This window comes from Benincasa hispida, chromosome 2 (genome assembly GCF_027475165.1).
Source record: "Benincasa hispida cultivar pf3 chromosome 2, pf3_genome.v1.1, whole genome shotgun sequence".
NCBI lineage: Eukaryota > Viridiplantae > Streptophyta > Magnoliopsida > Cucurbitales > Cucurbitaceae > Benincasa > Benincasa hispida.
The window spans coordinates 68821885-68848378 of NC_143479.1; the positions used below are offsets into that span (position 1 = coordinate 68821885).

General features: G+C 35.9%; 3 protein-coding genes and 1 pseudogene across 3 annotated transcripts; 3 read left to right on the plus strand and 1 right to left on the minus strand.

Moving 5' to 3' along the window:
- Positions 1 to 3882: 3882 nt before the first annotated feature.
- On the minus strand, positions 3883 to 7842 carry LOC150038118 (uncharacterized; annotated as a pseudogene).
- Positions 7843 to 10480: 2638 nt separating this feature from the next.
- Positions 10481 to 15276, plus strand: LOC120071227 (F-box family protein). Its single transcript, XM_039023360.2, has 7 exons — positions 10481 to 11591; positions 12634 to 12759; positions 12898 to 13002; positions 13086 to 13485; positions 13594 to 13723; positions 13811 to 14105; positions 14786 to 15276. The coding sequence occupies exons 1-7, from the start codon at positions 10971 to 10973 to the stop codon at positions 15029 to 15031; spliced, it is 1923 nt and encodes a 640-aa protein (XP_038879288.1). The 5' UTR covers positions 10481 to 10970; the 3' UTR covers positions 15032 to 15276.
- A 295-nt stretch (positions 15277 to 15571) lies between these two features.
- LOC120071228 (Plant invertase/pectin methylesterase inhibitor superfamily) lies at positions 15572 to 17679 on the plus strand. The gene is made up of 2 exons (XM_039023361.2): positions 15572 to 16665; positions 16813 to 17679. The coding sequence occupies exons 1-2, from the start codon at positions 15711 to 15713 to the stop codon at positions 17481 to 17483; spliced, it is 1626 nt and encodes a 541-aa protein (XP_038879289.1). The 5' UTR covers positions 15572 to 15710; the 3' UTR covers positions 17484 to 17679.
- Positions 17680 to 21384: 3705 nt separating this feature from the next.
- Positions 21385 to 23686, plus strand: LOC120071858 (putative pectinesterase/pectinesterase inhibitor 21). Its single transcript, XM_039024260.2, has 3 exons — positions 21385 to 22086; positions 22164 to 22674; positions 22754 to 23686. Exons 1-3 carry the CDS (start codon positions 21568 to 21570, stop codon positions 23482 to 23484), a joined length of 1761 nt encoding a protein of 586 aa, XP_038880188.1. The 5' UTR covers positions 21385 to 21567; the 3' UTR covers positions 23485 to 23686.
- The last annotated feature ends 2808 nt before the right edge of the window (positions 23687 to 26494 follow it).

The following is a 26494-nucleotide window of genomic DNA, read 5'->3' on the forward strand; positions in this document are numbered from 1 at the left end:
AATAGTGGAGAGAAATATTGGAGAGAAAACTGGGAGAGAGCAAAGTTGGAGAGAAAATATGGAGAGAAAGAAGGAGAAAGCCACACTGGCGAGATTAGAGAGAGCGAGCTTGGAGAGAAAATTGGAGAGAGTGAGATTCTCAGCGAGAAGGTGGGAGAGAGCGAGAACCACGAGAGTAAAACCAGCAAGAGCGAGAGCGAGAGTGGAGAGAGCGAGATTCTCAGCAAGAAAGTGGGAGAAAGCGAGAGCCACGAGAGTAAAACCAGCGAGAGCGAGAGCGAAAGTGAAGAGAGCGAGATTCTCAGCGAGAAAGTGGGAGAGAGCGAGAGTCACGAGAGTAAAACCAGCGAGACCGAGAGCAAGAGTGGAGAGAGCGAAATTCTCAGCAAGAAAGTGGGAGAGAGCGAGAACCAAACCAGCGAGAAAGCTGGAAAGAGCGAGATTTGGACAGAAGCATGGATTATGCGTTGAATTTGGCCACGATCTTATAGATTATACATGGAGAACCCTAAAATTGAATACAAATAAAGGTTAAAGACGTAAGGGCAAAACGTTAGCCAAAATTAGGTGTCTTATTAAGAAAAATTCTTAAACTTAAGTAATTTTAAAGAAGCCATTTGTAGGATGAGTTGTCACACAGAGAAGAGCTAGAAACGGCTATAAATAGGAGGCTTTGGGCTGGAAGTTAAACTCATTCTCAAACAAAACTCAGTAGTAAAAAAATCATATGAAAAGGGTGAAGTAATTCTGTTAGTTAGAAGGAGGAAACACGAGGGAAGTGCTGCCCAAATTTCTTTCTGGTTTAAGAGGGAAAGCTCTACTGATTAAACCATAAGGAATAATAAGGAATAACTAGGATCGCAATCAAGGTAAGTAATTTATCTCACCCTCTCTTTAAGTGGTTCATGGTAGTGTACTTTTAATATGTTGCATAATTATGTTATTGTTATGTTGCATTACATGTTTAAAATACATTTATCGACAAGGGACCCCATGCATTATGTTTGTTCACAACGATGAAATAAGATTAAATTTTAATTAGATAAAGGTTATGCTTCTAGGGCTAGCAGGGCATGTATGTCTCTAGACCCAATTCTATGTCAAGATTATGCTAGGGACTAACAGGGTATGTATGGTTGTACCCCTCTAGTCCAATCTTATGTTTATGTTAATGGTTGATGTTGGATGCGACTCTAGCCCTACTGACTGCATGACCCGCTAATCATCAGATGGGTTAGTTTTCGCCTAAGTCCTCATCTTCCTATCAGGGCGGAGAAATTTATGTTAGAAGCATAACCGACCACCACATGTTATTATATGTTTTCGGTCCCAATCATATGTTTTCAGAACATGTTACATGTGATTGTGTATTTGGTCACTACCCTATGTGAGAACTACTTACTGGGTATATTATATACTCATCCTATTTTTACAGACTTTGTAGGTAAGGACACAGCATAGGTGGCAGAACTAGACATCACTCAAATGGCCAACCATCAAACTCACTATTATAGGCATATGCATTTTTGTATCACTATGCTAGTGTTTTTTTATGGATCCTGGTGTTTTGTAAAATAAACTTTTTATATAGTTTTCTACCTAATTAATAAAATCTTAGATATGTTCTTTTAAGATTTTTACCAAAACTCATCTCATAATAGAAAAGTCTAAGTATGCATGTCATAGAGGTCGGACCATAATATGTAAGGATCCGGTCGTTACATAAGCTCTTTTTATAGGCTTGGAACTCATGCCTATTCTTCAATTGAACCGATGTGGGACAAACTACACTTCTAATATTTTGTCAAAACCCAATATTTTGCAGCATTGTAATGCTCGTAGGCAAGTGTATTATCATCTTGTCACCTTCTTGAAACCCCAATTGCTTGAATAAGTTCTTAAATGCTTCATTTTTTACTCTGATTTTCCTTAAACACTCCAGAATACACCTTGTGCTTGATACTCTATAAATATAAATATTTAAGCACATAAAACATCTTGAACCAACAAGATTAGTAGGTCTAAGATAGCCTTTTTATGAAGCTATCAATAAGATACAAGACACTCAACCTTATCCATATATTATAGACCTTTTAGGTTATTTCTTAAACACAATCCATGTTATGTCATCTACATACTATTCAATATTACACTTAATGATCTTTGATTTTTATGTAAAGATAATTTATTATTGTGCATAAAATAATTAAATAACTTATTAATTACAAAGCTTTAGGATACGAATCACAACACTTGTGAGACTATGTTTTCAGCTTCTTATTTGGTCAAGTCCCCAAAAATAGTAGGCTTTTATTGAATCGACTACAATGGTCAATCCCACCCCATATAAATCAAAAGACAAGTCTTTATATGCAAGAGTTCATAACTCACTCAAGATTAAGATTAAGTCTCATATGATCATCTAGTGAAATATTAGTCTTCTCAACTAATGGATTTATATAAAGAGATTAAATATTTGGTAGTTCTGCGTTATACAAAATCATTGTATAAGATACTTTTATTCACATGACTCTACATGAACGATTTGGATCAAATCATTCGTAATTATTACAAAATGGCATATCCAGTTGTGGATCCAAAATTTTTGTTTTGAGTCGGGGACTTAATTTAAACCTTCAAAAAATTATTAAAATGAGTAAAAAAAATTAATAACAAATTAAGTTTATGAGCTTTTAAAATTTTGTATTTTATAGATCATTGGACTCTAGAAATGTCTAATATGCTTCTAAATTTTCAATTTATATGTAATATGTTCTTAACATGTACTTTTTTTTTAAGAATAATTAACTGGTCTATTAGATATAAAATTGAACTTATGTCTAATAAAATTTAAACTTTCAATTTTGTGTTTAGTATATATCCATGAATTATAAAAAATTATTGAGTAGTAATGATCTATTACTCTATTAAACACAAAATTCAAAATTCAAAAATTTATTGGACACAAAATTGAAAGCTTAAGACTTAATACACACAAATTAAGAGTTTAATGTCACGTGGTTGATGTTTGCAAGTAACCAAATGTGCGGCACTTAGGTGAACTCAGTGGCTAAGACACTCCAAGTAAGCCTTAGGGAGGTTTAAGCTTTGTTGTGGCTCAAGGGAATTCAAAAGGGACAAGAAATGGTAGGCACCACAAGTTTGGGAGAATGTGTGTATTGCATGAGAGCTTCCAACCGATGGTTTGTACAAATGAGCCCCTTAGGCTATATATAGACATGACACCAACTTTAGAAGGCCTCCACCAACTTGGTGGAAGGTTTTAACTACCCTAGGAGGTCGGTTATGGGCCTATCTAGGTGCTTCTACTCATATCTTTGTACATTCAATCCTTCTCTAGAACTTTCTAGACACATCTAGACAATGTCTATGTATGTTCGTCATTAAAAGGGTCTAGAACATTCCAGCGTCTTCCAACATGTCCTCGTGCCTTTCAGATGGGTTCAGGACCTTCTAGAGGCTTTTGATTCTATATGGCACTGTCTAGGCTCTTCTAGACATGTCTGGGGCTTTCTAGTGCTCTCTAGCACTGTCTAGGGTCTTCCGAGTGCTTAGGGTAGGCGCTGGCATTGTTCAGCACCTTCTAAAAGCTTCTGGGACTTTATGGGACATGGGTGAGGTGTCTGGGGTCTTCGTCGAGCATGCACATGAGGTGCGCGCGTAACGCTTGCAACAAGGATACGAAATGGGCCACGCCTAGCGTCGATTGAGGCACACGCACAGGGACTCATGCACAATACATCTAGGGCGTGTGCTTGGCATGGCATGCGCGGATGCCACGCCATGGCATGGTAAGCAAAAGGGTCGTGCCTGCACATCTTTTGGACTTCGCGGGGCTCTAAGGCTTCTTCTTGGCTAATGTTAGGGAGCTTTTACGAAAATTGTAGGGTCTTTTTTGTGGTGCGTGACATCCTCATTTGCATAATTTTGCAACGCCCCTGTTGCATCCCAGTATCGCTTGATGTCATCTTCGAATTGCCAAAGCAAGTCTTCTCATTTCCAGCTAGCCTCGCTATCTGGTAATCCCTATCATTTAACCAGGTATCCTATGTAGCTTGAAACTCCTCTTCTACTTATCTTTCGATTTTCCAAGATTTCCTCAAATTTTCTTTCAAATTATGTTATCACAACAGTCAAAGCTCGATCTGACTTGCCTCACTCGGGGTTTTCCTCATCTTCATGGAATGGTTTAAGCATGCTCACGTGGAAGACATTGTGTAGTTTGAGCTTTGTGGCAATTCTACTTAATAGGTTGCCTTCCCAACGCATTTAATTATAGTGAATGGGCCTTTATATTTTCACACCAACCCCTTATGTACCTTCCATAAGGGCTTGAATTGATTAGGTAGGAGTTTGATCATTACCTTATCTCCCTTTTGGAACTCCTTGGGGCACCTCTTGATATCTGCCCATTTCTTCATCCTCGAGGTAGCTTTGTCAAGGCAGGCTCGAGTGACGTATTGCTCCTCTTTCCATTCCTTAGGAAATTTTTAAGTCGAAGGGTTAGGCCTCTCATAGGGAGTAATGAGGGCATTAGACGTGTTAAGTTGTCACCCGACCACTATCTCGAAGAGTCTTTTACCCGTAGACATGCTCTTGTGGAGGTTGTAAGAGAATTGGGCAATGTCAATAAGATTGGCCCAAATTTTCTGATGTGCACTAACATAGTGCCTCAAATAATGCTCGAATAGGGTATTGATTCTCTCGGTTTGGCCATCACTTTGGGGTTGAAAACTGGTTGAAAAGTTCAAATTTTTCCTTATCAGCTTGAATAACTCTCGCCAGAATTTTCCTGTGAAATGGGGGTTTCGACCACTAATAATACTTTTGGGCATCCCCCATAACTTCACCATGTTCTTGAAGAACAAGCGGGCTGCCTCTTCTACCTTGACATCGACAAGGCAAGGAATAAAGGTGGCATATTTGCTAAATTGATCTACTGCCACCATAATGCTCCCATAACTATTAGACTTGGGTAGTGCTATGATGAAATCCATGGTAAAGCTATCCCAAGGTTATTTGGCGATGGGTATTATTCCACCTTGTCTTATTGGCAGACTAGGCAAGTCCTTATATAGGCCTCTACGTCATTCGTGGCTAATAATATTTATCTTAGACGAGGGCAAGAGTATTATTCATACCTGGGTGGCCTGCCCAGAAAGAGTCGTGGCATTCTTTTAAGATGTATCTTCGTAGGTTTCCCCACTTTGGTACCAAGATTCGGTTGCCAATTGTGAGAAGAATGCCATCCTTTTCCCAAAACCTTCAGGTATTCCCTTCCTTAGCTAACTTGAGTAGGCTCTTAGTTATCGCATCTCATTCCATGCTTTCCTTGATTTGGTCAAGGAAGTTGGTTGCAGGTACTCATAAGAGGAGCAAGCTCAGCCTTGTGGCTAAGTAAGTCAACCACTACATTGGCCCGCCCTGGCTTATTCTTGAGTTTATAATCAAACTTTGCCAAGAAGTTTTTCCATCAAGCTTGCTTTGGTGTTAGCTTCTTTTGTGTCTAAAAGTAGCTTATGGCAACATTGCCGATCATCACGGTGAATCAACTTTCGAGTAAGTAATGCCTCCAAGTCCGAAAACAATATCTAATGACCTTCATTTCCTTTTCCTGAATGGTGCACCATCGTTCTGTTTCATTTAGCTTGTGGCTCTTGTATGTAATCAGGTGCTCTTCTTACATCAGCATACTGCCAATAGCATAATCGGATGCATCAGTGTGGACCTTGAAGGGCTTAGAACAGTCTGGAAGCATTATGTTTGGTTCCTGCGAGACAGCTTCCTTGAGACCATCGAAGGCTCATTGGCACTCTTCTGACAAATCCCAGGTTGATTCTTTTTCAATAGATTGATGAGAGGGGCAACTATGGCCAAATATTCATTGATGAACTGTCTATAATAATTCACAAAGCCCAGAAAGGAATGTAGCTCAGGTATCTTGGAATAAGGTTTCCATTCTTGAATAGCACGTACCTTGGTTGTATCCATCATCAGCTTGCCTTCTTTGACCTAATGCCCAAGGAATTCTATCTCTAGTTGAGTGAACGGGCATTTTTTTTTTTTTTTGATGTAGAGTTTATTGTCACAGAGTACTTGGAAGACTTTCCTCAGATAGTGCACATGCTCTTTAAGAGTCTGACCATACTTCACAATGTCATCCAAGTACACCACCAAGAACTAGTCTAGGAATGGATGGAATAGATTGTTCATAAGTTTACAGAAGGTAGCTGGGACATTTGTTAAACCGAGCAGTATGATGAAGAATTCATATGCACCATATCTGGTCACGCATGCAGTTTTGGCTTCGTCTCCCGCTTTGATCATGACTTGGTAGTACCCAGATCATAGATCGATCTTATTGAAATACCGAGCCTTTCCAAGTTGATCAAAGAGATCGGTTATCAAGGGTATTGGGTACTTGTTCTTAATAGTGATCTTGTTGAGTGCTCTATAATCAATGCATAATCTCAATGAACCAACCTTTTTCTTTTAGAAGAGCACCAGAGTGCCATAAGGTGCTTTTAAGGGTTGAATGTAGCCGGCATCAAGTAAATCCTTTAGCTGCTTCCTCAACTTCTCAAGATTTGGAGGGCTCATGTGATATGGAGCTTCATGGCTAGAGGATTGGCACCTAGCTCCAGCTCTATCTCGTGGTCTACCTCTCGCTGTAGGGGTAAATTTTTTGGTAACTTAACGGGCATGATGTCTTTATACTCATCAAGGACATTTTGTATGCATGCTGGCACTAGGGACTGACTTGAGCCCTTTTCTTCATCGTCTCGAAGGTCCCTTGCTAAGGCCAACATGTAGTTTGGACTCTTCTTAATCCCTCTTTTGAATTGCAAGGCAGAGATCATAATGGTTGATCTATCCATGCTCTTCAAGGGAACCACGTGGAGCTTATGTTCATCTAGTATCAAAAGTGACTTCGAGAAAGAAATTGGAAAAGCAATGGCAGTATGAAAGAAAGCTAGACCAAGTACTACATTGAAGTCATCCATAGGTACAACAGTGAGGTCTAGTGTACCTTGCCAGTCACCGACTTTGATTGGGACATTCTTGACTATGCCCTTGATGAGTCTGGCCCCTGAATTGACAGCCTTGATGATGCCTTGTTCTTTTGTGAGACTCAAGTTGAGTCTCTTGGCTTCCTGCTCATCCATAAAATTATGTGTGGCACTAGTATCGAGCATCAATGTCACTGTCTTCCCATTTAGTGAGGCATCGGCGTAAAGTAGGCCATTATCTTTCCCTTCTTTCGGGGAAAGGCTCTTTGTAAGAGCACTCCATTGTTGTAGGGACCCCATTGTGGCTTCAGGCTCTCTTGCACCCTTCTTTGTTTCATTGAGCTTAGCCACAAGGGCATTTATAGTTTTACGATTTGGATAACTCTTATCTAATGTGGCCTATCACATATAAAGCATGGCTTAGGAAGTTTAGAGGACTAACCTTTATTCCTATTATGAGGCTTCTCATGCTTGCCATGGGAAGTCTTTGAGCTTCCTCCGTCCCTCTTATGGTGATTCTTCCGTTGGTAGGACTTATCTCCCTCACTCTTATTCGGACTAGGTTTCTTCCCCTTATTATGGGAGGAGTAATTGACGAGCACTTCGGCAGCAGCAATAGCATCGTCAAACGTCTCGACATTTTGCCTATCCAGCTCCATCCTAGCCCAATCCTTCAGACCATCTTTAAAGTGGAAGAGGGCGTCCTTCTCGAAAAGGTCCTCTATCTTGAGCATGATAGTGGTAAACTCTTGACATAGTCAATGATGCTACCAGTTTGCCTTAATCGTCTGAGCTTGCCTCGTACCTCCATATTGACATTGTGAAAGAAAAAGTGTTTTCAAAGCTCCACCTTAAATTGTTCTCATGTGCTAATGTTGCACAAGCCATGCTCATGTTCAGCGTGCGTCCTTCGCCACTATAGTTAGGCAGCATTCTATAGGAACGAAGTGGCATTACTTATTCGAGCTTCGTCATCGAACACCCTTAAAGCTTCAAAATACTATTCAAGTCCGAACAAGAAAATCTCTACTATAGTGACATTGCGAGTGCCATTATAGGTATTCGGCTTGGGCACCTTGAGTCTCAGGGTGCTATGTGCAGCGGGGATATTGCTAGTGGAGGCCAGGCCACTAGTATCTTGAGATGCCCCACTTTTGGTCCGAATAATGTTTATTTCAGTATGAAGGTCATGGATCTTACCTTCAATAAACTTGTGAAGATCGGCTACCTTAAGTCACTAACACATCAATCTCTCTTTTGAAAGACTGTTCGAGTTCTTCAATCATTTCCTTGGCTACCGAAGTGATCTCAGCATTCTCTTAGATTAGCCTATCATAGTCATCGCTTAGCCTACCAATTGTGAGCTGAACATCCTCCAATCCTTGCTCAAGTTGGCAAGGCAAGCATCGACATGCTCTCTTACTGCAAGGCCCTTAAATTTTGAGTGTTTGGTTGGAGAATGATGCTCCTTGTGTCCTTAAATGGCTGGTCCCTCGATGACTTGCTCTACGGGTGAAGTATGTTCTTCCTCAGTGGTCATATGCATAGCAAGAGCATAGAAGGTACCTAGATCTTGAAACCGTTGCTCTAATACCACCTGTCACGTGGTTGATGTTTGGAAGCAACCAAACGTGTGGCACTTGGGTGAAATCAGTGGCTAAGACACTTCAAGTAAGCCTTAGAGAGGTTTAAGCTTTGCTATGGCTCAAGGGAATTCAAAAAGGACAAGAAAGGGTAGGAACATGAGTTTAGGAGAATGTGTGTATTGCTTGAGAGCTTTCAACTGATGGTTTGTACAAATGAGCCCCTTGGGCTATATATAGACATGGACATCGACTTTAGAGGACCTCCACCAACTTGGTAGAAGGTTCTAACCGCCCTAAGAGGTTAGTTATAGGCCTATCTAGGTGCTTCTACTTATATCTTTATACATTCAAGCCTTCTCTAGAACTTTCTAGACATATCTAGACAATGTCTGCCTATCATCATTAAAGGGGTCCAGAACATCTAGCATATTCTAGCGTCTTCTAGCATGTCCTTTGCCATCCAGATGGGTATAGGGCCTTATAAAGGCTTCCGACGCTGTATGGGGCTGTCTAGGCCCTTTTAGACCTATCTAGGGCTTTCTAGCGCTCTATAGTGCTGTCTAGAGTCTCCCGGGTGCTTGGTGTAGGCACTGACATTGTTCAGTGCCTTCTAGAAGCTTTTGGGCTTTCTTGGGACATAGGCGAGGCGTCTGGGGTGTTCGTCGAGCGTTTGGAGTACGGGTGTGCGCTCATGGGGTATGCATGCAACGCCTGCAATAAGGATGCATGACGAAGCGTGCTTGGCGTCGATTGAGGCATGCGTGTAAAGACTCACGTGCGGTGCATCTAGGGCGCGAGTACACCACATCTGGCATGGTGTGCACAAGGGTCATGCCTGCATATCTTTTGGACTTCACGGGGCTCCAAGGCTCCCTCTTGGCTGATACTAGGGAGCTTTTGCAAAAATTTTAGGGTCTTTTTGTGGAGCGTGACATTATGTTCACTTTCTAAAATTTATTGACCAAATAAATATAAGTTTTAAAATTTAAATATTAAATTTGTAATTTAATCCTAAAAGTAATCTTTGTTCAATATATTTTAATTTTATGTACCATTAAATGGTAGTTTATATTATTTTTTTATTTATTGCATATTTAAATGTGGCATCATGGTCAATATAATAATGGAATTAAAAAAAAGAGAGAAATAATCCAAAGAAATTAGATGTAGAATGATTGAAACTTGGGCCTATTAAGAGGTCAGAGCATCCTATCATTATGTCGATAGTCACTTTATAACTAAAATATTTTTTTATATTAATATAAAAATGCATTGAAGTTGAGAGAGACTCGAGCCCTTAGGTTTATGGTAAATTTACCTTTGGTCGTATCCATAGGTTTAACAAGATAAAACACGAAGTTTTATTCATACTATAGAATCTTTAAATTAATTCTTTAACATGATCCTTGTATATATCAACAAAATATTATTCAAATTTATATTAATAACTTTGTATTTCATGTAATGGATAATATAATATGCGAATAAAATAATTAAATAACATGTTAGTTATGAGGTTTTTTAAATTAAGGTTCCTTAATAATAAAAAGTTAATAAATTGTTCTTTCAATTAATATATGAATGAAAATTGTTTATCATTTTTCTTATTGTCTATGGTTTAATATATGACCAACACTTTCCCATTTTCCATCTATTTTCTCTATTATTTAATACCTTCTTATTTATCTACCTTATTCTTCAATCTCTAAAGCTTTTAACCTTCAAACTTATTTAACTAATTATAATTAGTTAAACAAACTTTTCAATGACCTAAAGTTAGTCAATTTGGGAAAATTCATTTTCTACTTGCAAACTACTAAAAAATGTGCAAGTTAATTTGAACTAGGCCCACCGTTATATAAAGAAGAATATTACCGTACGATCGTTGCACGCTTGTGGGTCCCACTTAACGTACAAAAATTTCCATCTTCCGTAAATTTAATAAATAAAACACAAAACACCTAAAGAAACCCACTACACGATAACCTAACAATCCCACTCACAACAACTAATCATCCCCCGCCACGTCATAAAACACCAAGCATCCCCTAGTCCCGCCCGTACCAGATCTGACCCTATCTTCTCCTCCCTGGAAACCAACTCCATTACAGAACCCAAAAAACCAGAAACAGAAAAGAGAAGAGGAAGAAGGAAAAAAAAACCAGAGATCAATGATGGATCGAGTCGGAAAATCCGGGTCGGGTCAGATTCAAACTCTCTCCAAATCGGCCCACCACCCTCTCCTCCGTCTCCGCCTCCTCTTCCTCTTCGTTCCAACTTAGACCCATTTCTCAATTCTTCCATTTCTTTGTTATTTTCAGTTTTTTTTTTTTTTTCCGTTCAAATTCCCCAAATGCCTTCACCATTTCCACTCTTCCTCAACTTCCCCGACGAGATTCTCATCCGGGTTCGCCAAAATCTCACCCACCACTCCGATTCCAAGTCCTGGCGACTTGTTTGCAAGGATTTCCACCGCATCGATCTATTATCTCGTAAATCTCTTCGTGTCCGTCGAATTGAGTTTCTCTTGAGCTTAATCGCTAAATTTGAAAACATAGATGAATTGGATCTCTCGATTTGCTCGCGAATCAGCAACGGGACGGTGTCCATCTTTGAGGTTTTTGCGTCTTCAAGGCTGAGGAGTTTGATTCTGAAGCGATCGGCGGGGTTGAACTACTTGGGGTTGGAGACACTGATGAGGGCTTGCACTGGGCTGGAAATGGTCGACATGTCGTACAGTTGGAGATTTGGGGATAGGGAAGCGGCGGCGGTGTCGAATTGTGAGGGGTTGAAGGAAGTCAGGTTGGATAAGTGTTTGGGGGTTACAGATGTGGGTTTGGCGAGGATTGTTGTTGGGTGTGGGAGATTGGAGAGGCTAAGCTTGAAGTGGTGTTTGCAGGTTTCTGATCTTGGTGTTGAGCTATTGTGTAAGAAGTGCTTCCATTTGAAGCTTCTTGATCTCTCTTATCTCAAGGTTTGATATGATTTTTCTGTTTTACTTTTGGTTTCTATTTCATGCTTGATTGTGTGCATTTACACCTTTGACCTCTACTATAAGTAAGTTTTGAATTTTTTATGAAATTGTTATGATGTTTTTGTTAAAATTAGTAAGCTTTTTTTGTTTGAACACATATGAGGTGGGAGATTCCAATCTCTCTTCTAGGTCTTTACTAGTTAATCTATGCTCATATTTGTTGTTAAAATTAGTATGTGAAGAATGAAGCAAAATTTCATTACTTGTGAATAAAATTTACTTAACTGTCACCGGACTTTTATTACTTCTTCTTGTTAAAGTTACAATTTTTTTTGTTATCGATGTAGCGAAATATAGCTTGTCTAAGTTTAAGAGGAAATTTTTTAGTACTACAGTGCTACATCCATTTATTGTTTGCCACATTAGCAGTCTTTTAAAACAAATTGTGGGGTCTACTAATCGTTAGTGTGGAGTTCACTAGTATATATGAAGATAAATATATAGTGTGAAGAAAAGGAATATGGTACTCTCATGGTACTACAAAAAGTTTCCCAAGTTTAAGGTAAAACCGTAAAAGTTTTATTACTTTTCTAAATTTTGCTGAAATTTTCTAGTCCTATGATGCTACATCCATTGATTGTTTGCCAAATTAGCAATCTTTTAAAAATAATGTTGGGTCTACTAACTGTTAGTGTGAAGTTCACTAGTATTTATGAAGACAAATATATAGTGTGAACAAATGGAGTATGGTTCTCCCATGGTACTAGAGAATTTTCCCAAGTTTAAGGTCCAATTTGTGAAAATTGACATAGGTTGGAAATTTAAGATTATTGTGTTTTTCCATTCAAACAAGCACAGTTAGGAAATGAGTTTAAGAAGAACAAAAGAATTGTAAATATTTATCGGTAGATATTCTAGTTGAAAATTTTATTTTTAATTTTATTTTTTAGAATATCTCCCAAGCAGTTCCAAACCTTTTCTTCAGGCACTACAGTATTCTGGTTAAATTTGTCAACTGAACTTGGTATTGGGTTAATAACAGGTGACAAATGAATCACTACGTTCAGTATCTTCTTTGCCAAAGCTTGAGATTTTGGTTATAGCCGGCTGTCTTTCAGTTGACAATCATGGTTTGCAGTACCTTGAACATGGCTGCCCTTTTCTAAAGGTACTTATGATCAAGTGCAGTATAATTCTTTTTTAGCATGATATGCGACATAAAATGGAGCACACTTACTGGCAAGTTGATTGGCTTGCATAGTAATATTTAATTGTCTGAGCTTATGCAATTTTGAATGTGTTGTAGGAACTTGATATTTCAAGATGTGATGGCATTAGTTCGTATGGCTTAACATCCATTTTAAGAGGTCATGATAGTCTTGAGCAGCTTGATGCAGGATACTGCTTCCCTGTAAGATGCTGCTGCATTTTTCTGATTTCGTATTCGCCTTCTTTCGCTGTTCTGAAGCTTCGGCCTTTGGATTTTGCTTCTAGGAGCTTTCCACAGACTCCCTTTACAGCCTGAAGAACCTGAAATGTCTAAAAGTAATTAGGCTTGATGGTACTCAACTCTCAAGCACGTTTTTTAATGCAATCAGCGTCCACTGCGAATATTTGATGGAACTCGGGTTGAGCAAATGCAAAGGAGTGACTGATGCAAACATCATTCAGCTGATCTCTCGCTGTATTAGCTTGAAAGTTCTCAACTTAACATGTTGCCATTCCATCACCGATGCAGCAATATGTAAAACAGCAAGCTCTTGCCAGAAACTTATGTCACTGAAGTTAGAATCGTGCAACATGATCACTGAAAGAAGTCTCAATCAGCTTGGGTTGTACTGCTCCTCATTAGAGGAGCTTGATCTTACTGATTGTTGTGGTGTGAATGATAAGGGTACTGTAAACAACAAGTAGTTTGATGATTTACATTATAATAACATCATATATGATATATCTATTGAAGTGAATCATCATGCTAACTTGATTGTGTTCTCTCTTACAGGACTTGAATGCTTATCAAGATGTTCACAATTGTTATGCTTGAAACTAGGATTATGCACAAACATAACAGACAAAGGGTTGATCAAGATTGGTCTCAACTGCAAAAGGATTCATGAACTCGATTTGTACCGGTAACATGAGAGTTCTGAAAATTTTCTGATCTTTTGAATAACTACTAAAATGATGAGACGGTCATTTTATGTACTCTTGAATTGCAGTTGTCTGGGTATTGGGGATGCCGGATTAGAAGCTTTATCAAGTGGTTGCAAGAAATTGATGAAACTGAACTTATCATACTGTAATAAGCTTACGGATAGAGGGATGGAGCACATCGGCCACCTTGAGGAACTCTGCAACTTAGAAATACGTGGGCTTCATAATGTCACAAGTGTCGGTTTGACAGCAGTTGCAGCTGGTTGTAAAAGATTAGTAGATCTGGATATGAAACAATGTCAGAATGTCGACGATTCTGGCTTTTGGGCACTTGCCTCTTACGCTCATAATTTGCAACAGGTATATAGATTTACCACTTGTGTTTGGCAACTTATTTTCATTTTTCATAAGAAACAATTTTATTGATGTTATGAAATTATCCAAAGAGGTACAAAATGGTTTGGGAATTTATTATGAAATAGTTCTTACAATAATAGTGGTCGATTGATGGATCTCATGTGAATCTAACTGCCTACTTGAGGATTGATTTTTAATGGCAAAAAAATATATCCATTTCTAACAACAGCACAAATGAAAATAATATATTTGTGGCAAATACTGGTGGGTGGTGATATTCAATGGTTGATGTATTATTTAAAGAAGCAGTTTCATTGTCATTAAAAGGCCATTTGCTTATCTTAATCCCTACCTTTCAGAAAGTAGCTTGTAAAGTATTGGGATTGTTTATTCACTATGCTGAAGAGTGTCTCAACTATTTAAAAACACTTTTCAAATTTTCATAATAAATGGCTATATATTTCAGGAATTATTTTTTAACTTTAGAATACTTTAAAGTGCTTTGAAGGGAAGCATTTAATTAGCTTTTTTTTTTTTTTTCCCGAATCCTTATAGGAGATGTAATTCATTTAGAATCTTCCCTCAAGCATTCTCAAAGACTGAATGAAGTATGTTATGTCATTTGTATTTGCTTCTCGAAATGGGATCAAGCATTACCTGAGTTATTCTTTTGATTGTGGCAGTTAAATGTGGGCTCTTGTGCTGTCTCGGATGTGGGATTATGCATGATGATGGGGAACCTTACATGCCTTCAGGATGCTAAGCTCGTAAACCTCAACAAAGTCTCGGTACGAGGTTTCGAGCTTGCACTTAGAACCTGTTGCCTCTGGATCAAGAAAGTCAAATTGCATGCATCTCTCAGGTTTATGCTCTCATCAGAGATACTTGAAATTCTGAATGCTTGGGGTTGCAAGATTAGATGGGATTAGAGCGAACTGTGAAGCCAGCAGCTTCATGCTTGGATTTTCCGATAATGCATACTTATTTGTCATGTTCGATATGTACAGATTAAATTCGATGGAAGAAGTGCCTTGCTTGGTTGCTTCTTAATAGCATTGCTTTCTTTATACTGCTTTGTATGAGATGCATATAAATCGATATGTATTGAATTATTTTGTGTCCCTCAATGCTGTGGGATTGAAATAAAAACAGTTTGAAAGCATTTCGTCCTAAATCTTTACTCGTGCAGTTAGACAACATTCGGGAATCATTTATGCATTGATTCATTACTTTCTACCGGATGTTTTGGTTTTTCTAAAATGGCTTGTTGTTGCTGAAGTGAATAAAGATTGGGTAATGTTTGATTCTTCACCATGGGGTTTGAAAATTGAGAATCCTTGAGGCATTAGAGAAGAATCCAGTAGGAAGGAATAAAGAGAAGCATTGCCTCAAAAGAAAGCATAACTTGAACCATGTCAAGAGAAAAGGCATATAAGTTAGAAAGAAGATAAAAATGTGAACTCATCAAAGTTCACTGCCCTTTACTTTATATTCAATCAATTCCCACTTCTTTTTCTTGTTATATATCTGCAAAAGTATTTTACTTGCGAGGAAAGAAAAAAGGAGCTGATTAAACAATCTCCTTTCTTCTTTTTCTACTTTTCAGTCATGTTAAGAGTTTCTTTAGCCATTCATCTTTTTATGTTGATCTTTATTCCTGCATTACAAGTTTCCTGCATTGATGTTATCTACCCGAATGAGCAAAATAATGGTATACAGTCCATGATTTCTCAGATTTGTACAGATATCGAAAATCGAAATTCATGCATTTCGAACATACAACTTGAGATGGGAAGAAGTGTGAACTCAAATCCAAGTTCTGTCTTGAGTGCTGCAATTAGAGCAACTCTTAATGAAGCTAGACGAGCCATAGAGTCTATAACAAAGTTCAGCACATTCTCGTTTAGCTACCGTGAAGAAATGGCGATCGAGGACTGCAAGGAGCTTCTTGATTTCTCTGTGTCAGAACTTGCCTGGTCGTTAGCTGAGATGAAAAGGATTCGTGCAGGCAAAAATGAAGCTCCCGATGAAGGGAATCTAAAAGCATGGCTAAGCGCTGCTCTCAGCAACCAAGACACATGCCTTGAAGGCTTTGAAGGCACAGACAGGCATATTGTAGGTTTCATTAGAGGTAGTTTGAAGCAAGTTACACTGCTCATTAGCAATGTCTTGGCATTGTACACTCAATTACACAGCTTACCATTTCAACCTCCGCGTAATGAAACAATGGAGAAAACCAATAGTTCGGAGTTTCCAGATTGGATGATGGATAGCGAGCACAAGCTCGTGAAATCTCATCCACGTAACATCCATGTTGATGCAGTCGTGGCTTTGGATGGAAGCGGAGATTTCCGTTCTATCACAGAAGCTGTAAATGAAGCTCCAAATTATGGCAATAGAAGGTACATCATATATGTGAAGAAGGGAATATACAAAGAAAATATTGACATGAAGCGAAAGAAAACCAACATAATGTTTATTGGAGATGGTATCGGAGAAACGATAGTGACGGGAAGTCGTAATTTTCTTCAGGGATGGACTACTTTCAGAACTGCAACTGTTGGTGAGTAGTTTAATGTGCATTTAGTTCAGTAAAGTTTAGTTATTTTTTGTTTAAATCATGAAAAACAAAGGTATCATTCGTCATATGATGCTGTTTTGACTCTGCTTAAGAATGACATGTTTTCCTATATAAACATTTTGGCTATAGCTGTCTCTGGGAAGGGATTCATAGCAAGAGACATGACATTTCGCAACACGGCTGGACCGGAAAACCATCAGGCAGTGGCACTCCGAGTCGACTCCGATCAATCAGCCTTCTTTCGATGCAGCTTCGAAGGCCATCAAGACACACTTTACGTCCACTCCCTACGCCAATTTTACAGGGAATGCAACATATACGGCACCATAGACTATATTTTTGGCAATGGGGCAGCAGTATTCCAAAAATGCAACATCTACACCAGAGTTCCACTCCCACTCCAGAAGGTCACAATCACCGCACAAGGTCGAAAATCCCCGCACCAGAGTACAGGTTTTTCAATCCAAGACAGCTTTATATATGCAACTCAGCCAACATATCTTGGTAGACCATGGAAGCTATATTCAAGGACTGTCTTCTTGAACACTTACATGAGTGGTTTGGTACAACCTAGAGGATGGCTTGAGTGGTATGGCAATTTTGCTTTAGGCACATTGTGGTATGGAGAGTATAAAAACTATGGACCTGGTGCATCCCTTTCGGGTCGGGTCAAATGGCCTGGGTACCATGATATTCGAGACCCTGCTGTGGCTAGGTTCTTCACCTCTGAGCGCTTCATCAACGGTCGATCATGGTTGCCAAAGACGGGTATTAAGTTCACATTGGGATTGAGTAACTGATTAATCATTGTTATATTATATAGGTTTAGGAATTTGAATCTTTGGACATGCTTTTCTTTCCAATGGTTGGAAATGAAAACTATGTATAAGAATATGATGATTATATCACCAATAAGTTTTCTTACACAATATGTGATTTATGATTCTTGTTTGTCGTTGAAAGTTTGCAAGTTGAAAGATTTAAATTTTGTCCCAATTAACCTTTACTCTACACTTTCCATTGCTTTGAATTCGCTTCCACGTTTTGCTTGAATGTTTAGAAATAGTTCTTTTTTTCTTTTTGGGAAAAACTGACTGGTAATCAAGTTTTTTGTTTTTGTTTTTGAAAATTAAGCATATAGATGTTACTTCCACTCCCAAATTTCTTTTTTTTGTTATCTACTTCTTACCAACGGTTTAAAGAACCAAGCCAAATATTGAAAACTAAAAATGGTAGCTTTTAAAAAGTTGTTTTTATTTTTTTGAAAATTTGATTAAGAATTCAATCATTATACTTAAGAAAGATCCAACTCATTGTAAGAAAGAGGAGGAAATAAACTTAATTTTTCCTACGTTTTTAGTTTCCGAGTTTTGAAAATACGTGTGGTTTGTCTGAGTTTTTTATTTAAACCATCTTCGCTAAAATCACTCTAAAATATATCTATATAATTTTATAACTTTATAAGCTATATATATATATATATATATAGACACACAAGAACTAAACTAAACAAACATGTCATGAAAAAGATGAAACATCTTCTAGTGATGGCCTTAGAGATCGAAATAAAATGATCTTCAAGCCAAATTTCGTTCTACGAACATCTGTGAGCATGTATGATAAGAGTGTGTGTGAAACAAAATTTGAGGTTCCCTAAATGTAAAGAAAGCCTTTAATAAATGCATGTCTTTATTCACCAAGAGTAACATCAACAAAGTAAATTTGGAGCTCATTTTCATAGTGAGAATGTACCAAAAGGAGCTTCCATATAGATCAAGGAATCTCAACCCAAAGAGGGTGGAACCCCTATTTAATGGCTAAGCAAACATCTATGTTTGGGATGACAATTGTTGCCTCTATCTATTGAATATATACATATATTTTAACTTAACGTGTAAATAAGGATTTGGTACTTGTACATTTATATCACATCCTACAATAAAATTTTCCAATCTTTTCTCATTTTGCCACAAACAGAGATTCTTTCAAAGGAAGGAACTATAGGAGGTTGGATAACTTACATTAATTTGACATTTAACTCAACTAAACTAAATTAATTAGAATGATAAGAAAGAAAAAAAATTAGTACTAAAATAAAACTAATGTTGAAAATTGTATTAGAGACCGACAATAATTGTAAGAGTCATTGCAACCGATAGCACTTTTAGGGTTAATAATGGAGTATATACCAACATTTTTCAAAAATTAGAAATATGACAAAATTTATCAATGATAGGCTCTATCATTAATAAACTCCTATTAGTGATAGATATATCATTGATAGATTTCTATTAGCAATATAGTCTATCACTGGTAGACTCCGAAAGTTAGATATAAATTTTGCTATAATTGCATATTTTTTTGCTACCATTATCCCTAATTTTAACTTCATATTAATACAAACGTATTTAAGAATTTAAATTATTCTAAAGTTACACGCCATTATTTTAGGGAGAAAAAAGAAGAAATATATTTTGATTACACACCAATGAAAAATACAAGTTCTTACTAACGTAATAAAATAAAATAAAAGGAGCTACTAAATTCTTTTTATGTGATCTATTTTTAGGTAACTCCCATGCATATTGTTGGTACATCTGGTCATACAAATTACATAGTATCACAAGTAGCTACTTTAGGTATTACCCATCCACCAGGAGAGTTTATAAATAAATACAAACCTTTGGTATCATCCTCTATACTAAGATATACTATAAGATCAATAAGTTGATTCAAGATCTCGTTATCGACCTTTTGACCTAAAAAAAGTAAGAATATTTTCCATTCTTCGGTTATATGTGGAAAGATAGAAATAAAATTATTACTATTTTAGGTAAAATGACTATAATTTTAGGTATTCACTTAATTTTGTTAGGTATAGGTACTTTTCTACTAGTACAACTCTTTATTTTGGGGTGTATATGATACCTGGGGGAGGAGAGGAGATGTAAGAAAAATTACCAACTTGATCCTTAGTCTAAGTGTTATATTTGGTTATTTACTAAAACTTCCTTTTGGTGGAGAAGGGTGGATTGTTAGTGTAGACAATTTGGAAGATATAGTTGGAGAACATGTATGGTTAGGCTCCAAGTTTGTTATATATATATATATATATATATATATATATAAGAAATTAGGTTAAGTATTATATTTGGTTATTTACTAAAATCTCCTTTTGACGGAGAATGGTGAATAGTTAGGGTGGACGATTTGGAAGATATATATATATCTTGTAAAAGAAATTAGGTTATTAAGTCTTTAAAATTTTAGTTATGTATCTATTTGTTCTTGAACAATTAAAAAAATGTTTGATAGTTTAAGCTTTTAATTTTGTGTCATATAGGTCAATAAAATTCAAAACTAATCTAATAAACCTTTAAACTTTCAAAATGTCAAATAAGCCTCATCTTCAATTTTGTAACTAAGAGGTCTTAACCTATTAAAAAAATAATATACATATTTATTAGATACAAAATAAAAATTTAGAGTATATATTTTAATTAAAGTTGTAGGCCTTTTGAACACAAATAAGAATTTTCCCTTTTTTAAAAAAAAAACAAAATTAGAAACTTCAAGTTATATACATTGATGCCATTGATACAAAATGTAACCCACATAAATAAATTTCCCACATTTATTACGTCATTAGAAATATAAGCTTACCTCCCACGAAACTAGGGGTATTCCGTTTGAATTTTGTGGTTTGAGATTTACAAAACCAACTATTTGAAAGTGGAAATTTTCAAAATAATATTTTGAAAAAATATATCTAAATTTTGAATTTCAAATTTTAAAACACAAAACTACATTAAGAGCATGATTTTATTTTTGATAAATATAGTATTTAATATTATAAACTCATTTACTTTACGTTAAACTAAAATATACATACATAGTATACTATGTATTATATGATATTGTAACATAATAATTATAAATAACTTGTGACATAAATGATAAAAAGAAAACACATGGTAGTAAATTTATTTATAATAGTTTAGATTTAACTTAATATATATTCCTTTTAGTAACTCTATTATGATTATAAATATATTTTCAAACCTATTTAAAATAAAATTCAATTTTAAAATCCGCCAATATGAAATACAATTATTTTTTTAATAAATCTTTTTTATCTTCAAATTAATATGTCTTTCAATTTGCTAACCAAATGCATCCATTATTATAGAATAATATTCTATAGTTAGATTGGTCCAATATCTTAATATTCTAAACTTATAGCATATCGTATTAAATCAAAATCACAAATTGAGATAATTAACCCCATCAAATATATTCACCTTTTTATTATAAATTTTTAGGCCAAGAGAGCTCTTTAATATTATAACAAGTATCATGTTTAATTTTTCTAAAAAAAGAAGAATATAAACATGTTATATTTAAATATATTCCTTTGGGTTTATTTTGAAAATTGAAATATAGCTGAAGACAAGGGCAGCCTCACAAATTGGTTGGTTATTAACCTTTCAATTTTTAGTAAACAAAAACAAACCAACCCCTTTTATGTCTCCTCTTTGACTCCCTCTCTTCAGGTCATTTTAGCCACAAGTTTAGATGACAGTTATAACTAACTTTTCCAAACAAAACCTTTTGCTTCTCCCTATATAAATCCTTCACCTTCTCACAATCTCTTCAAACCCACACTCTAGAGGGGGCTCCTAAGAGGAAGGTCCCCAACTAGCTAAAAAAAAAAAAACCCTCCCTTTTTTTTTCATTCTTTTAATTATTTTTCAACCTCTCCTTGATTTCTAAAGGGAGATACTTTATTTTTAAAAAAAAAGAAGGAAAAAAAAAACCTTTTTTGGTCATTCGAAGAGAAAAAAGAAAAAAAAAAAAAGAGTTCTTTTTTTTGTTTAGGACAAAATGAGTTATGGGGATGATGATGCTCAGAACAAGAAAAGATATGCCATCATCGGCGTCTCGTCCATGTTACTAGTGGCGATGGTGGTGGCGGTGACAGTTGGTGTTAACCTAAACCAAGGGGAAACGAGCGATCCGGCCATTGGGAGCAAGTCTCATGAAATATCTGCTTCAGTGAAAGCCATTAAAGCCATTTGTCAACCTACTGACTATAAACAAGAATGTGTTGCTAGTCTCAAGGCTGCTGGTAACAACTCTTCAGATCCAAAGGAATTGGTTCAAGCTGGCTTCAAAGCTGCCATGAAGTTGATCCAAGCTGCTGCTAATAAATCTGTCACCTTGAAAGAGATTGAGAAAGACCCTAGAACCTCCAAAGCCCTTGCTGGTTGTAAAGAGCTCATGGATTTTGCCGTTGATGAGCTTAAATACTCGATGAACAAGCTCGGCGAGTTTGATATTAGTAAACTCGATGAGATGTTGATTGATATTAAGATCTGGCTCAGCGCTACCATTACTTATCAGGTAATGTAGTTCAGGTTAAATGTTTAAGCTCCTTAAAGTAAATTTATGATTTATGTTCAATGTTTGTATTGGTTTAGGAAACTTGCTTGGATGGGTTTGAGAACACAACAGGAAATGCAGCAGAGAAAATGAAGAAGGCATTGAAGACGTCGATGAAGTTGAGCAGCAATGGGTTGGCGATGGTGTCGCAGATCTCGTCCATGTTGACAGAGTTGCAGATTCCAGGGATTAGCCGAAGGCGACTTCTTGAGATTCCGGTTCTTGGACACGATGATTACCCCGATTGGGCGAACCCTGGGATGCGACGACTCCTAGCTGCCGGGACAAGAGTGAAGCCCAATGTTGTGGTGGCTAAGGATGGAAGTGGTCAGTTCAGGACTATTCAAGAGGCTCTTGACAAAGTTCCAAAGAGGAAGAACAATGCAACTTATGTGATTCATATCAAGCAAGGAGTGTATAAGGAATATCTCATGATTAAAAAATCCCTCACCCATTTGATGCTCATTGGTGATGGCCCTAAAAAGACCATTATCACTGGAAGCAAGAACTTTATTGATGGCACACCCACCTTCAAAACTGCAACTGTTGGTGAGTATCCTTCAAATTTAGTTCTTATAATTCGATATTCAACGAGAGATTAACTGTTTGATTTGTGTGTTGTATATAGCTGTGACAGCAGAGCACTTCATGGCAAGAGACATCGGGTTCGAGAACACGGCAGGGCCACATAAGCATCAAGCCGTCGCATTAAGAGTCCAAGCCGACAAAGCCGTATTCTACAACTGCGAAATGCATGGTTACCAAGACACTCTCTACGTCCACACCATGCGTCAATTCTACCGCGATTGCACCATCTCCGGTACCATCGACTTCGTCTTCGGCGACGCAGCGGCCGTCTTCCAAAGCTGCACCTTCCTAGTCCGCAAGCCACTTCCAAACCAGCAATGCATCGTCACGGCACATGGACGCAAGGAGCGCCGCCAACCATCCGCCCTCATTATCCAAAACAGTTCCTTCAAGGCCGACGCCGACCTCGCCCCAGTGCAAAAGCAGTTCCGATCCTTCCTTGGACGACCATGGAAGGAATATTCTAGAACAATCATCATGGAATCATACATTGGTGACTTGATTCAGCCTGAAGGTTGGTTGCCATGGGCTGGAGATTGGGGCTTGAAGACATGTTTTTACACAGAGTATAATAATTATGGGCCAGGATCTGATAAATCAAAGAGGGTGAAATGGAGAGGGATTAAGACAATTACACCACAACATGCTGTAGATTTTACTGCCGGAAGGTTTCTTAGAGGGGATAGTTGGATTAAGTCTACCGGAGTTCCTTATGTTTCCGGCATGACCAGAACCCGCGCCGCCGCTGCAAGGGGCGGAGCTACTCATTGATTTTTTGTTGTTTCAACATTTATTTGTTATGTAATGGCGGCCGGCCGTCTCTCTGGCTTGGCTCAATCCTTTTTTTCCCTTTTTCTGTCTCTCTAATGTGGTTTAAGACTTTTAAGTTGTGTGTTCATGTGTGGGTCTAATTCTATATAGTGGAAGAAAATATTTTCTTCTTTTTTCTTTTTATGGTTACATTTGTTTGCAATTCTTCCATTTTTTTTCTTTTTTTTTTTAGAGTTTGGGTTTGGACCTTTTTGTTTCTTTAATTTACTTCCTTTTCTTAATAAATCACCAATTAATTGCTTCTCCATTAATTTATATATATATATATAATTATTTTTTAATTGTACACAATAGAGTTTAATTTGATTCACTTATGATTTTTTTTCTTTTTTGAAATTTTTTAGTCTAGTAGATCTTAAAATTTGTTCTTCTTTTCTATTTATCAATTCTTAAGTAATTAGAATAATTCAACCATTATTTAAATCATTAGAAATCGAAAATTTGAAACTAAAAATTTTTCGTTCCTATTTATTTCTCAAGTAATTTAAAATTTTCAATCAATTAAATTATTAGAAGTTGAAAGTTAAACTTCAATATAGATGCATGATTCAAAAATGAGAAAAAAAAAAAAACTCCAAATATTTTTTGCAGCTTTTGCTGGAACTATGTGGTATGATTCAGCAACTATCTCGATTGAATTATTTGGACCCACTCATTATCAATAGGATCAGGGCCCACTCCTTGATCTCAATATTTGAGTTTAGTCATTATAACTAAATATGTTAATATTTATTTGTATATAGATGTTGGTTAAGGTGCATCAAATTATAAAATTTCATATATAAAAGGAAAAATTTTCCATTTTGTCCTTACCCAAAAATAATTGATTATATATATATATATATATATATATATATATATATATATACTCTTTCAATTTATAAAATTTTGGAAAATTCAAAATAAACGGACATAAATGTTTCTAAAAATTACAAAAGCCTGAAACTATTGAATTTAAGTTTTAAATGAATACGACAAAGTTGGGACATCTTTTAGGAATGATCTATGAAATATCTATTTTATTATTATTTTACATCATCAATTCTTCGTTTTCATCTTTTTGTTATGGAATTTGCTCTTCACTTTGTGTGTATTTTTATTTTATAATTAAAATATAAATTAATTGTATAGGCTTTTTAGTTCAATTTTTGTAGAGTTAAAAAGGATGGTAAGTCGAATTCTAATAGAAAAAATTTAACATGTGAAGTGTGTTTATCTATCTGTTTGACTGGTTTTTTCAATTTGATTTTATTACATAGCAAAATTTTAGGTTTAGGTAGCCTTTAAACATTTTTCAATTTAACCTCCTCATTTAAGAGTAAAAAAAACTCTTAAATAAGTTTTTTTTTCCTCTATTTTCTTTTTCCTAATTCTCTAAGTAAGTTTATACTTGCTTTAGATAAAACCAATGTTAATAATAAACGATTAAATTGAAATCATTATTCGAACAAAATTGAGGAAACACTCGAAAATAAACAACTAAATACGTATACTAATTCATAAATATACTTAAATATATAGTTTGTTTAGTACTTCATAAAATTGATAATATTGGAAAATAATTATATTAAATAATATTTCATAAAAAAAGATTTTGAATATTTTTATGCACGTGTAAAAACACTAGCAATGTTTAAAAAAACACATGTGACCTAAAAAAAGAAAATAATAATAATAAGAAGAAGAAGGTTAAATTATATTAAAAAAAAAAAAATGCCCCTGAATAACACTTTGTATAAAAAATAAATTTCAAAAGTTTAAAAAATATCCTTAAATTTTCAAAAAGAATTCAAACAATACCCTTGTCGTTAGTTTTAGATGGAAACCATTAAAGTTTTGTTTTAAAAATATCTCTGAATTTTTAAAATATTTCAAAAATATCTTTAACGTACTTAATAAACGTTCAAAAGTACCTCCACCATTAGTATTTAAATAAAACCATTAAGTCTTTGTAACAAAAATAACTTTAAAAATTAAAAAAAAATACTCTTACCGATCAATTTATTTGAAGTTTTTTTAGGTTCGAAAAAAACCAATTTTAAACTAAATTATATAGTTATCCTCATTTTTTTTTGTATAGCTACTCTCGTATTTCTTTTAATTTTCCAATTCTTAGCTTATATAAATTTTCTCAACAACTAAAATAAAAACCAAAATTTTAAGTTATAACATAAAATATCACAAAATTTCACAAAGCTCCAAAATCAAAATCTTCTCTTGAAACATACCAAAACAATAAATAGTCAAATAAAAAAGTATCAGCCTAAATCATGTTGGTTCTTAGGAATTTAATATTTATTTTAGCTCTTAGATAGGTTATCGAGCAAAAAAAGTCGTTGGGACGTTTCATATGCAATTCGGGTTTAAATAAAACAATTATCAAGCAATAGGAGGCAAAACGGTGAAATCGAGCAAAAGGAGACATGACGTTGCGCAAGTGCTACAACACTTGTGCCCCACGTCATTCATAGAGATAGTTTGCTACACAAACATGCAATCTTGTCTTGTGGTGCCACATCGCTCTCCATTTGATACGTGTGCATGAAGAGGCACTCCTTTCAATTTGCTCTTCAAGGCGCTTCGTGAAGGGGCCTTCAATGCCGCAACATTTTGGTATGTTTTGTTTATTGAGAAAATTGGTATAAGCTAAGAATTGGAAAGTTAAGAGAAATATGAGAGTATCTATATGTACAATAAATAATCAAATACTTTTTTATTTCTATTTATTGTTTTGGTATGTTTCAAGATGAGATTTTGATTTTGGAATTTTGTGAAATTTTATGATTTTTGTTTTTATTTTAGTTGTTGAGAACATTGGTGTAAGCTAAGAATTGAAAAATTAAGAGAAATATAAGAGTACTTATGTGAAAAAAGTGAGGATATCTGTGTAATTTATTTTAAAATTGATTTTTTTGAACTCAAAAACACTTTAAATAAATTGATCAATAGA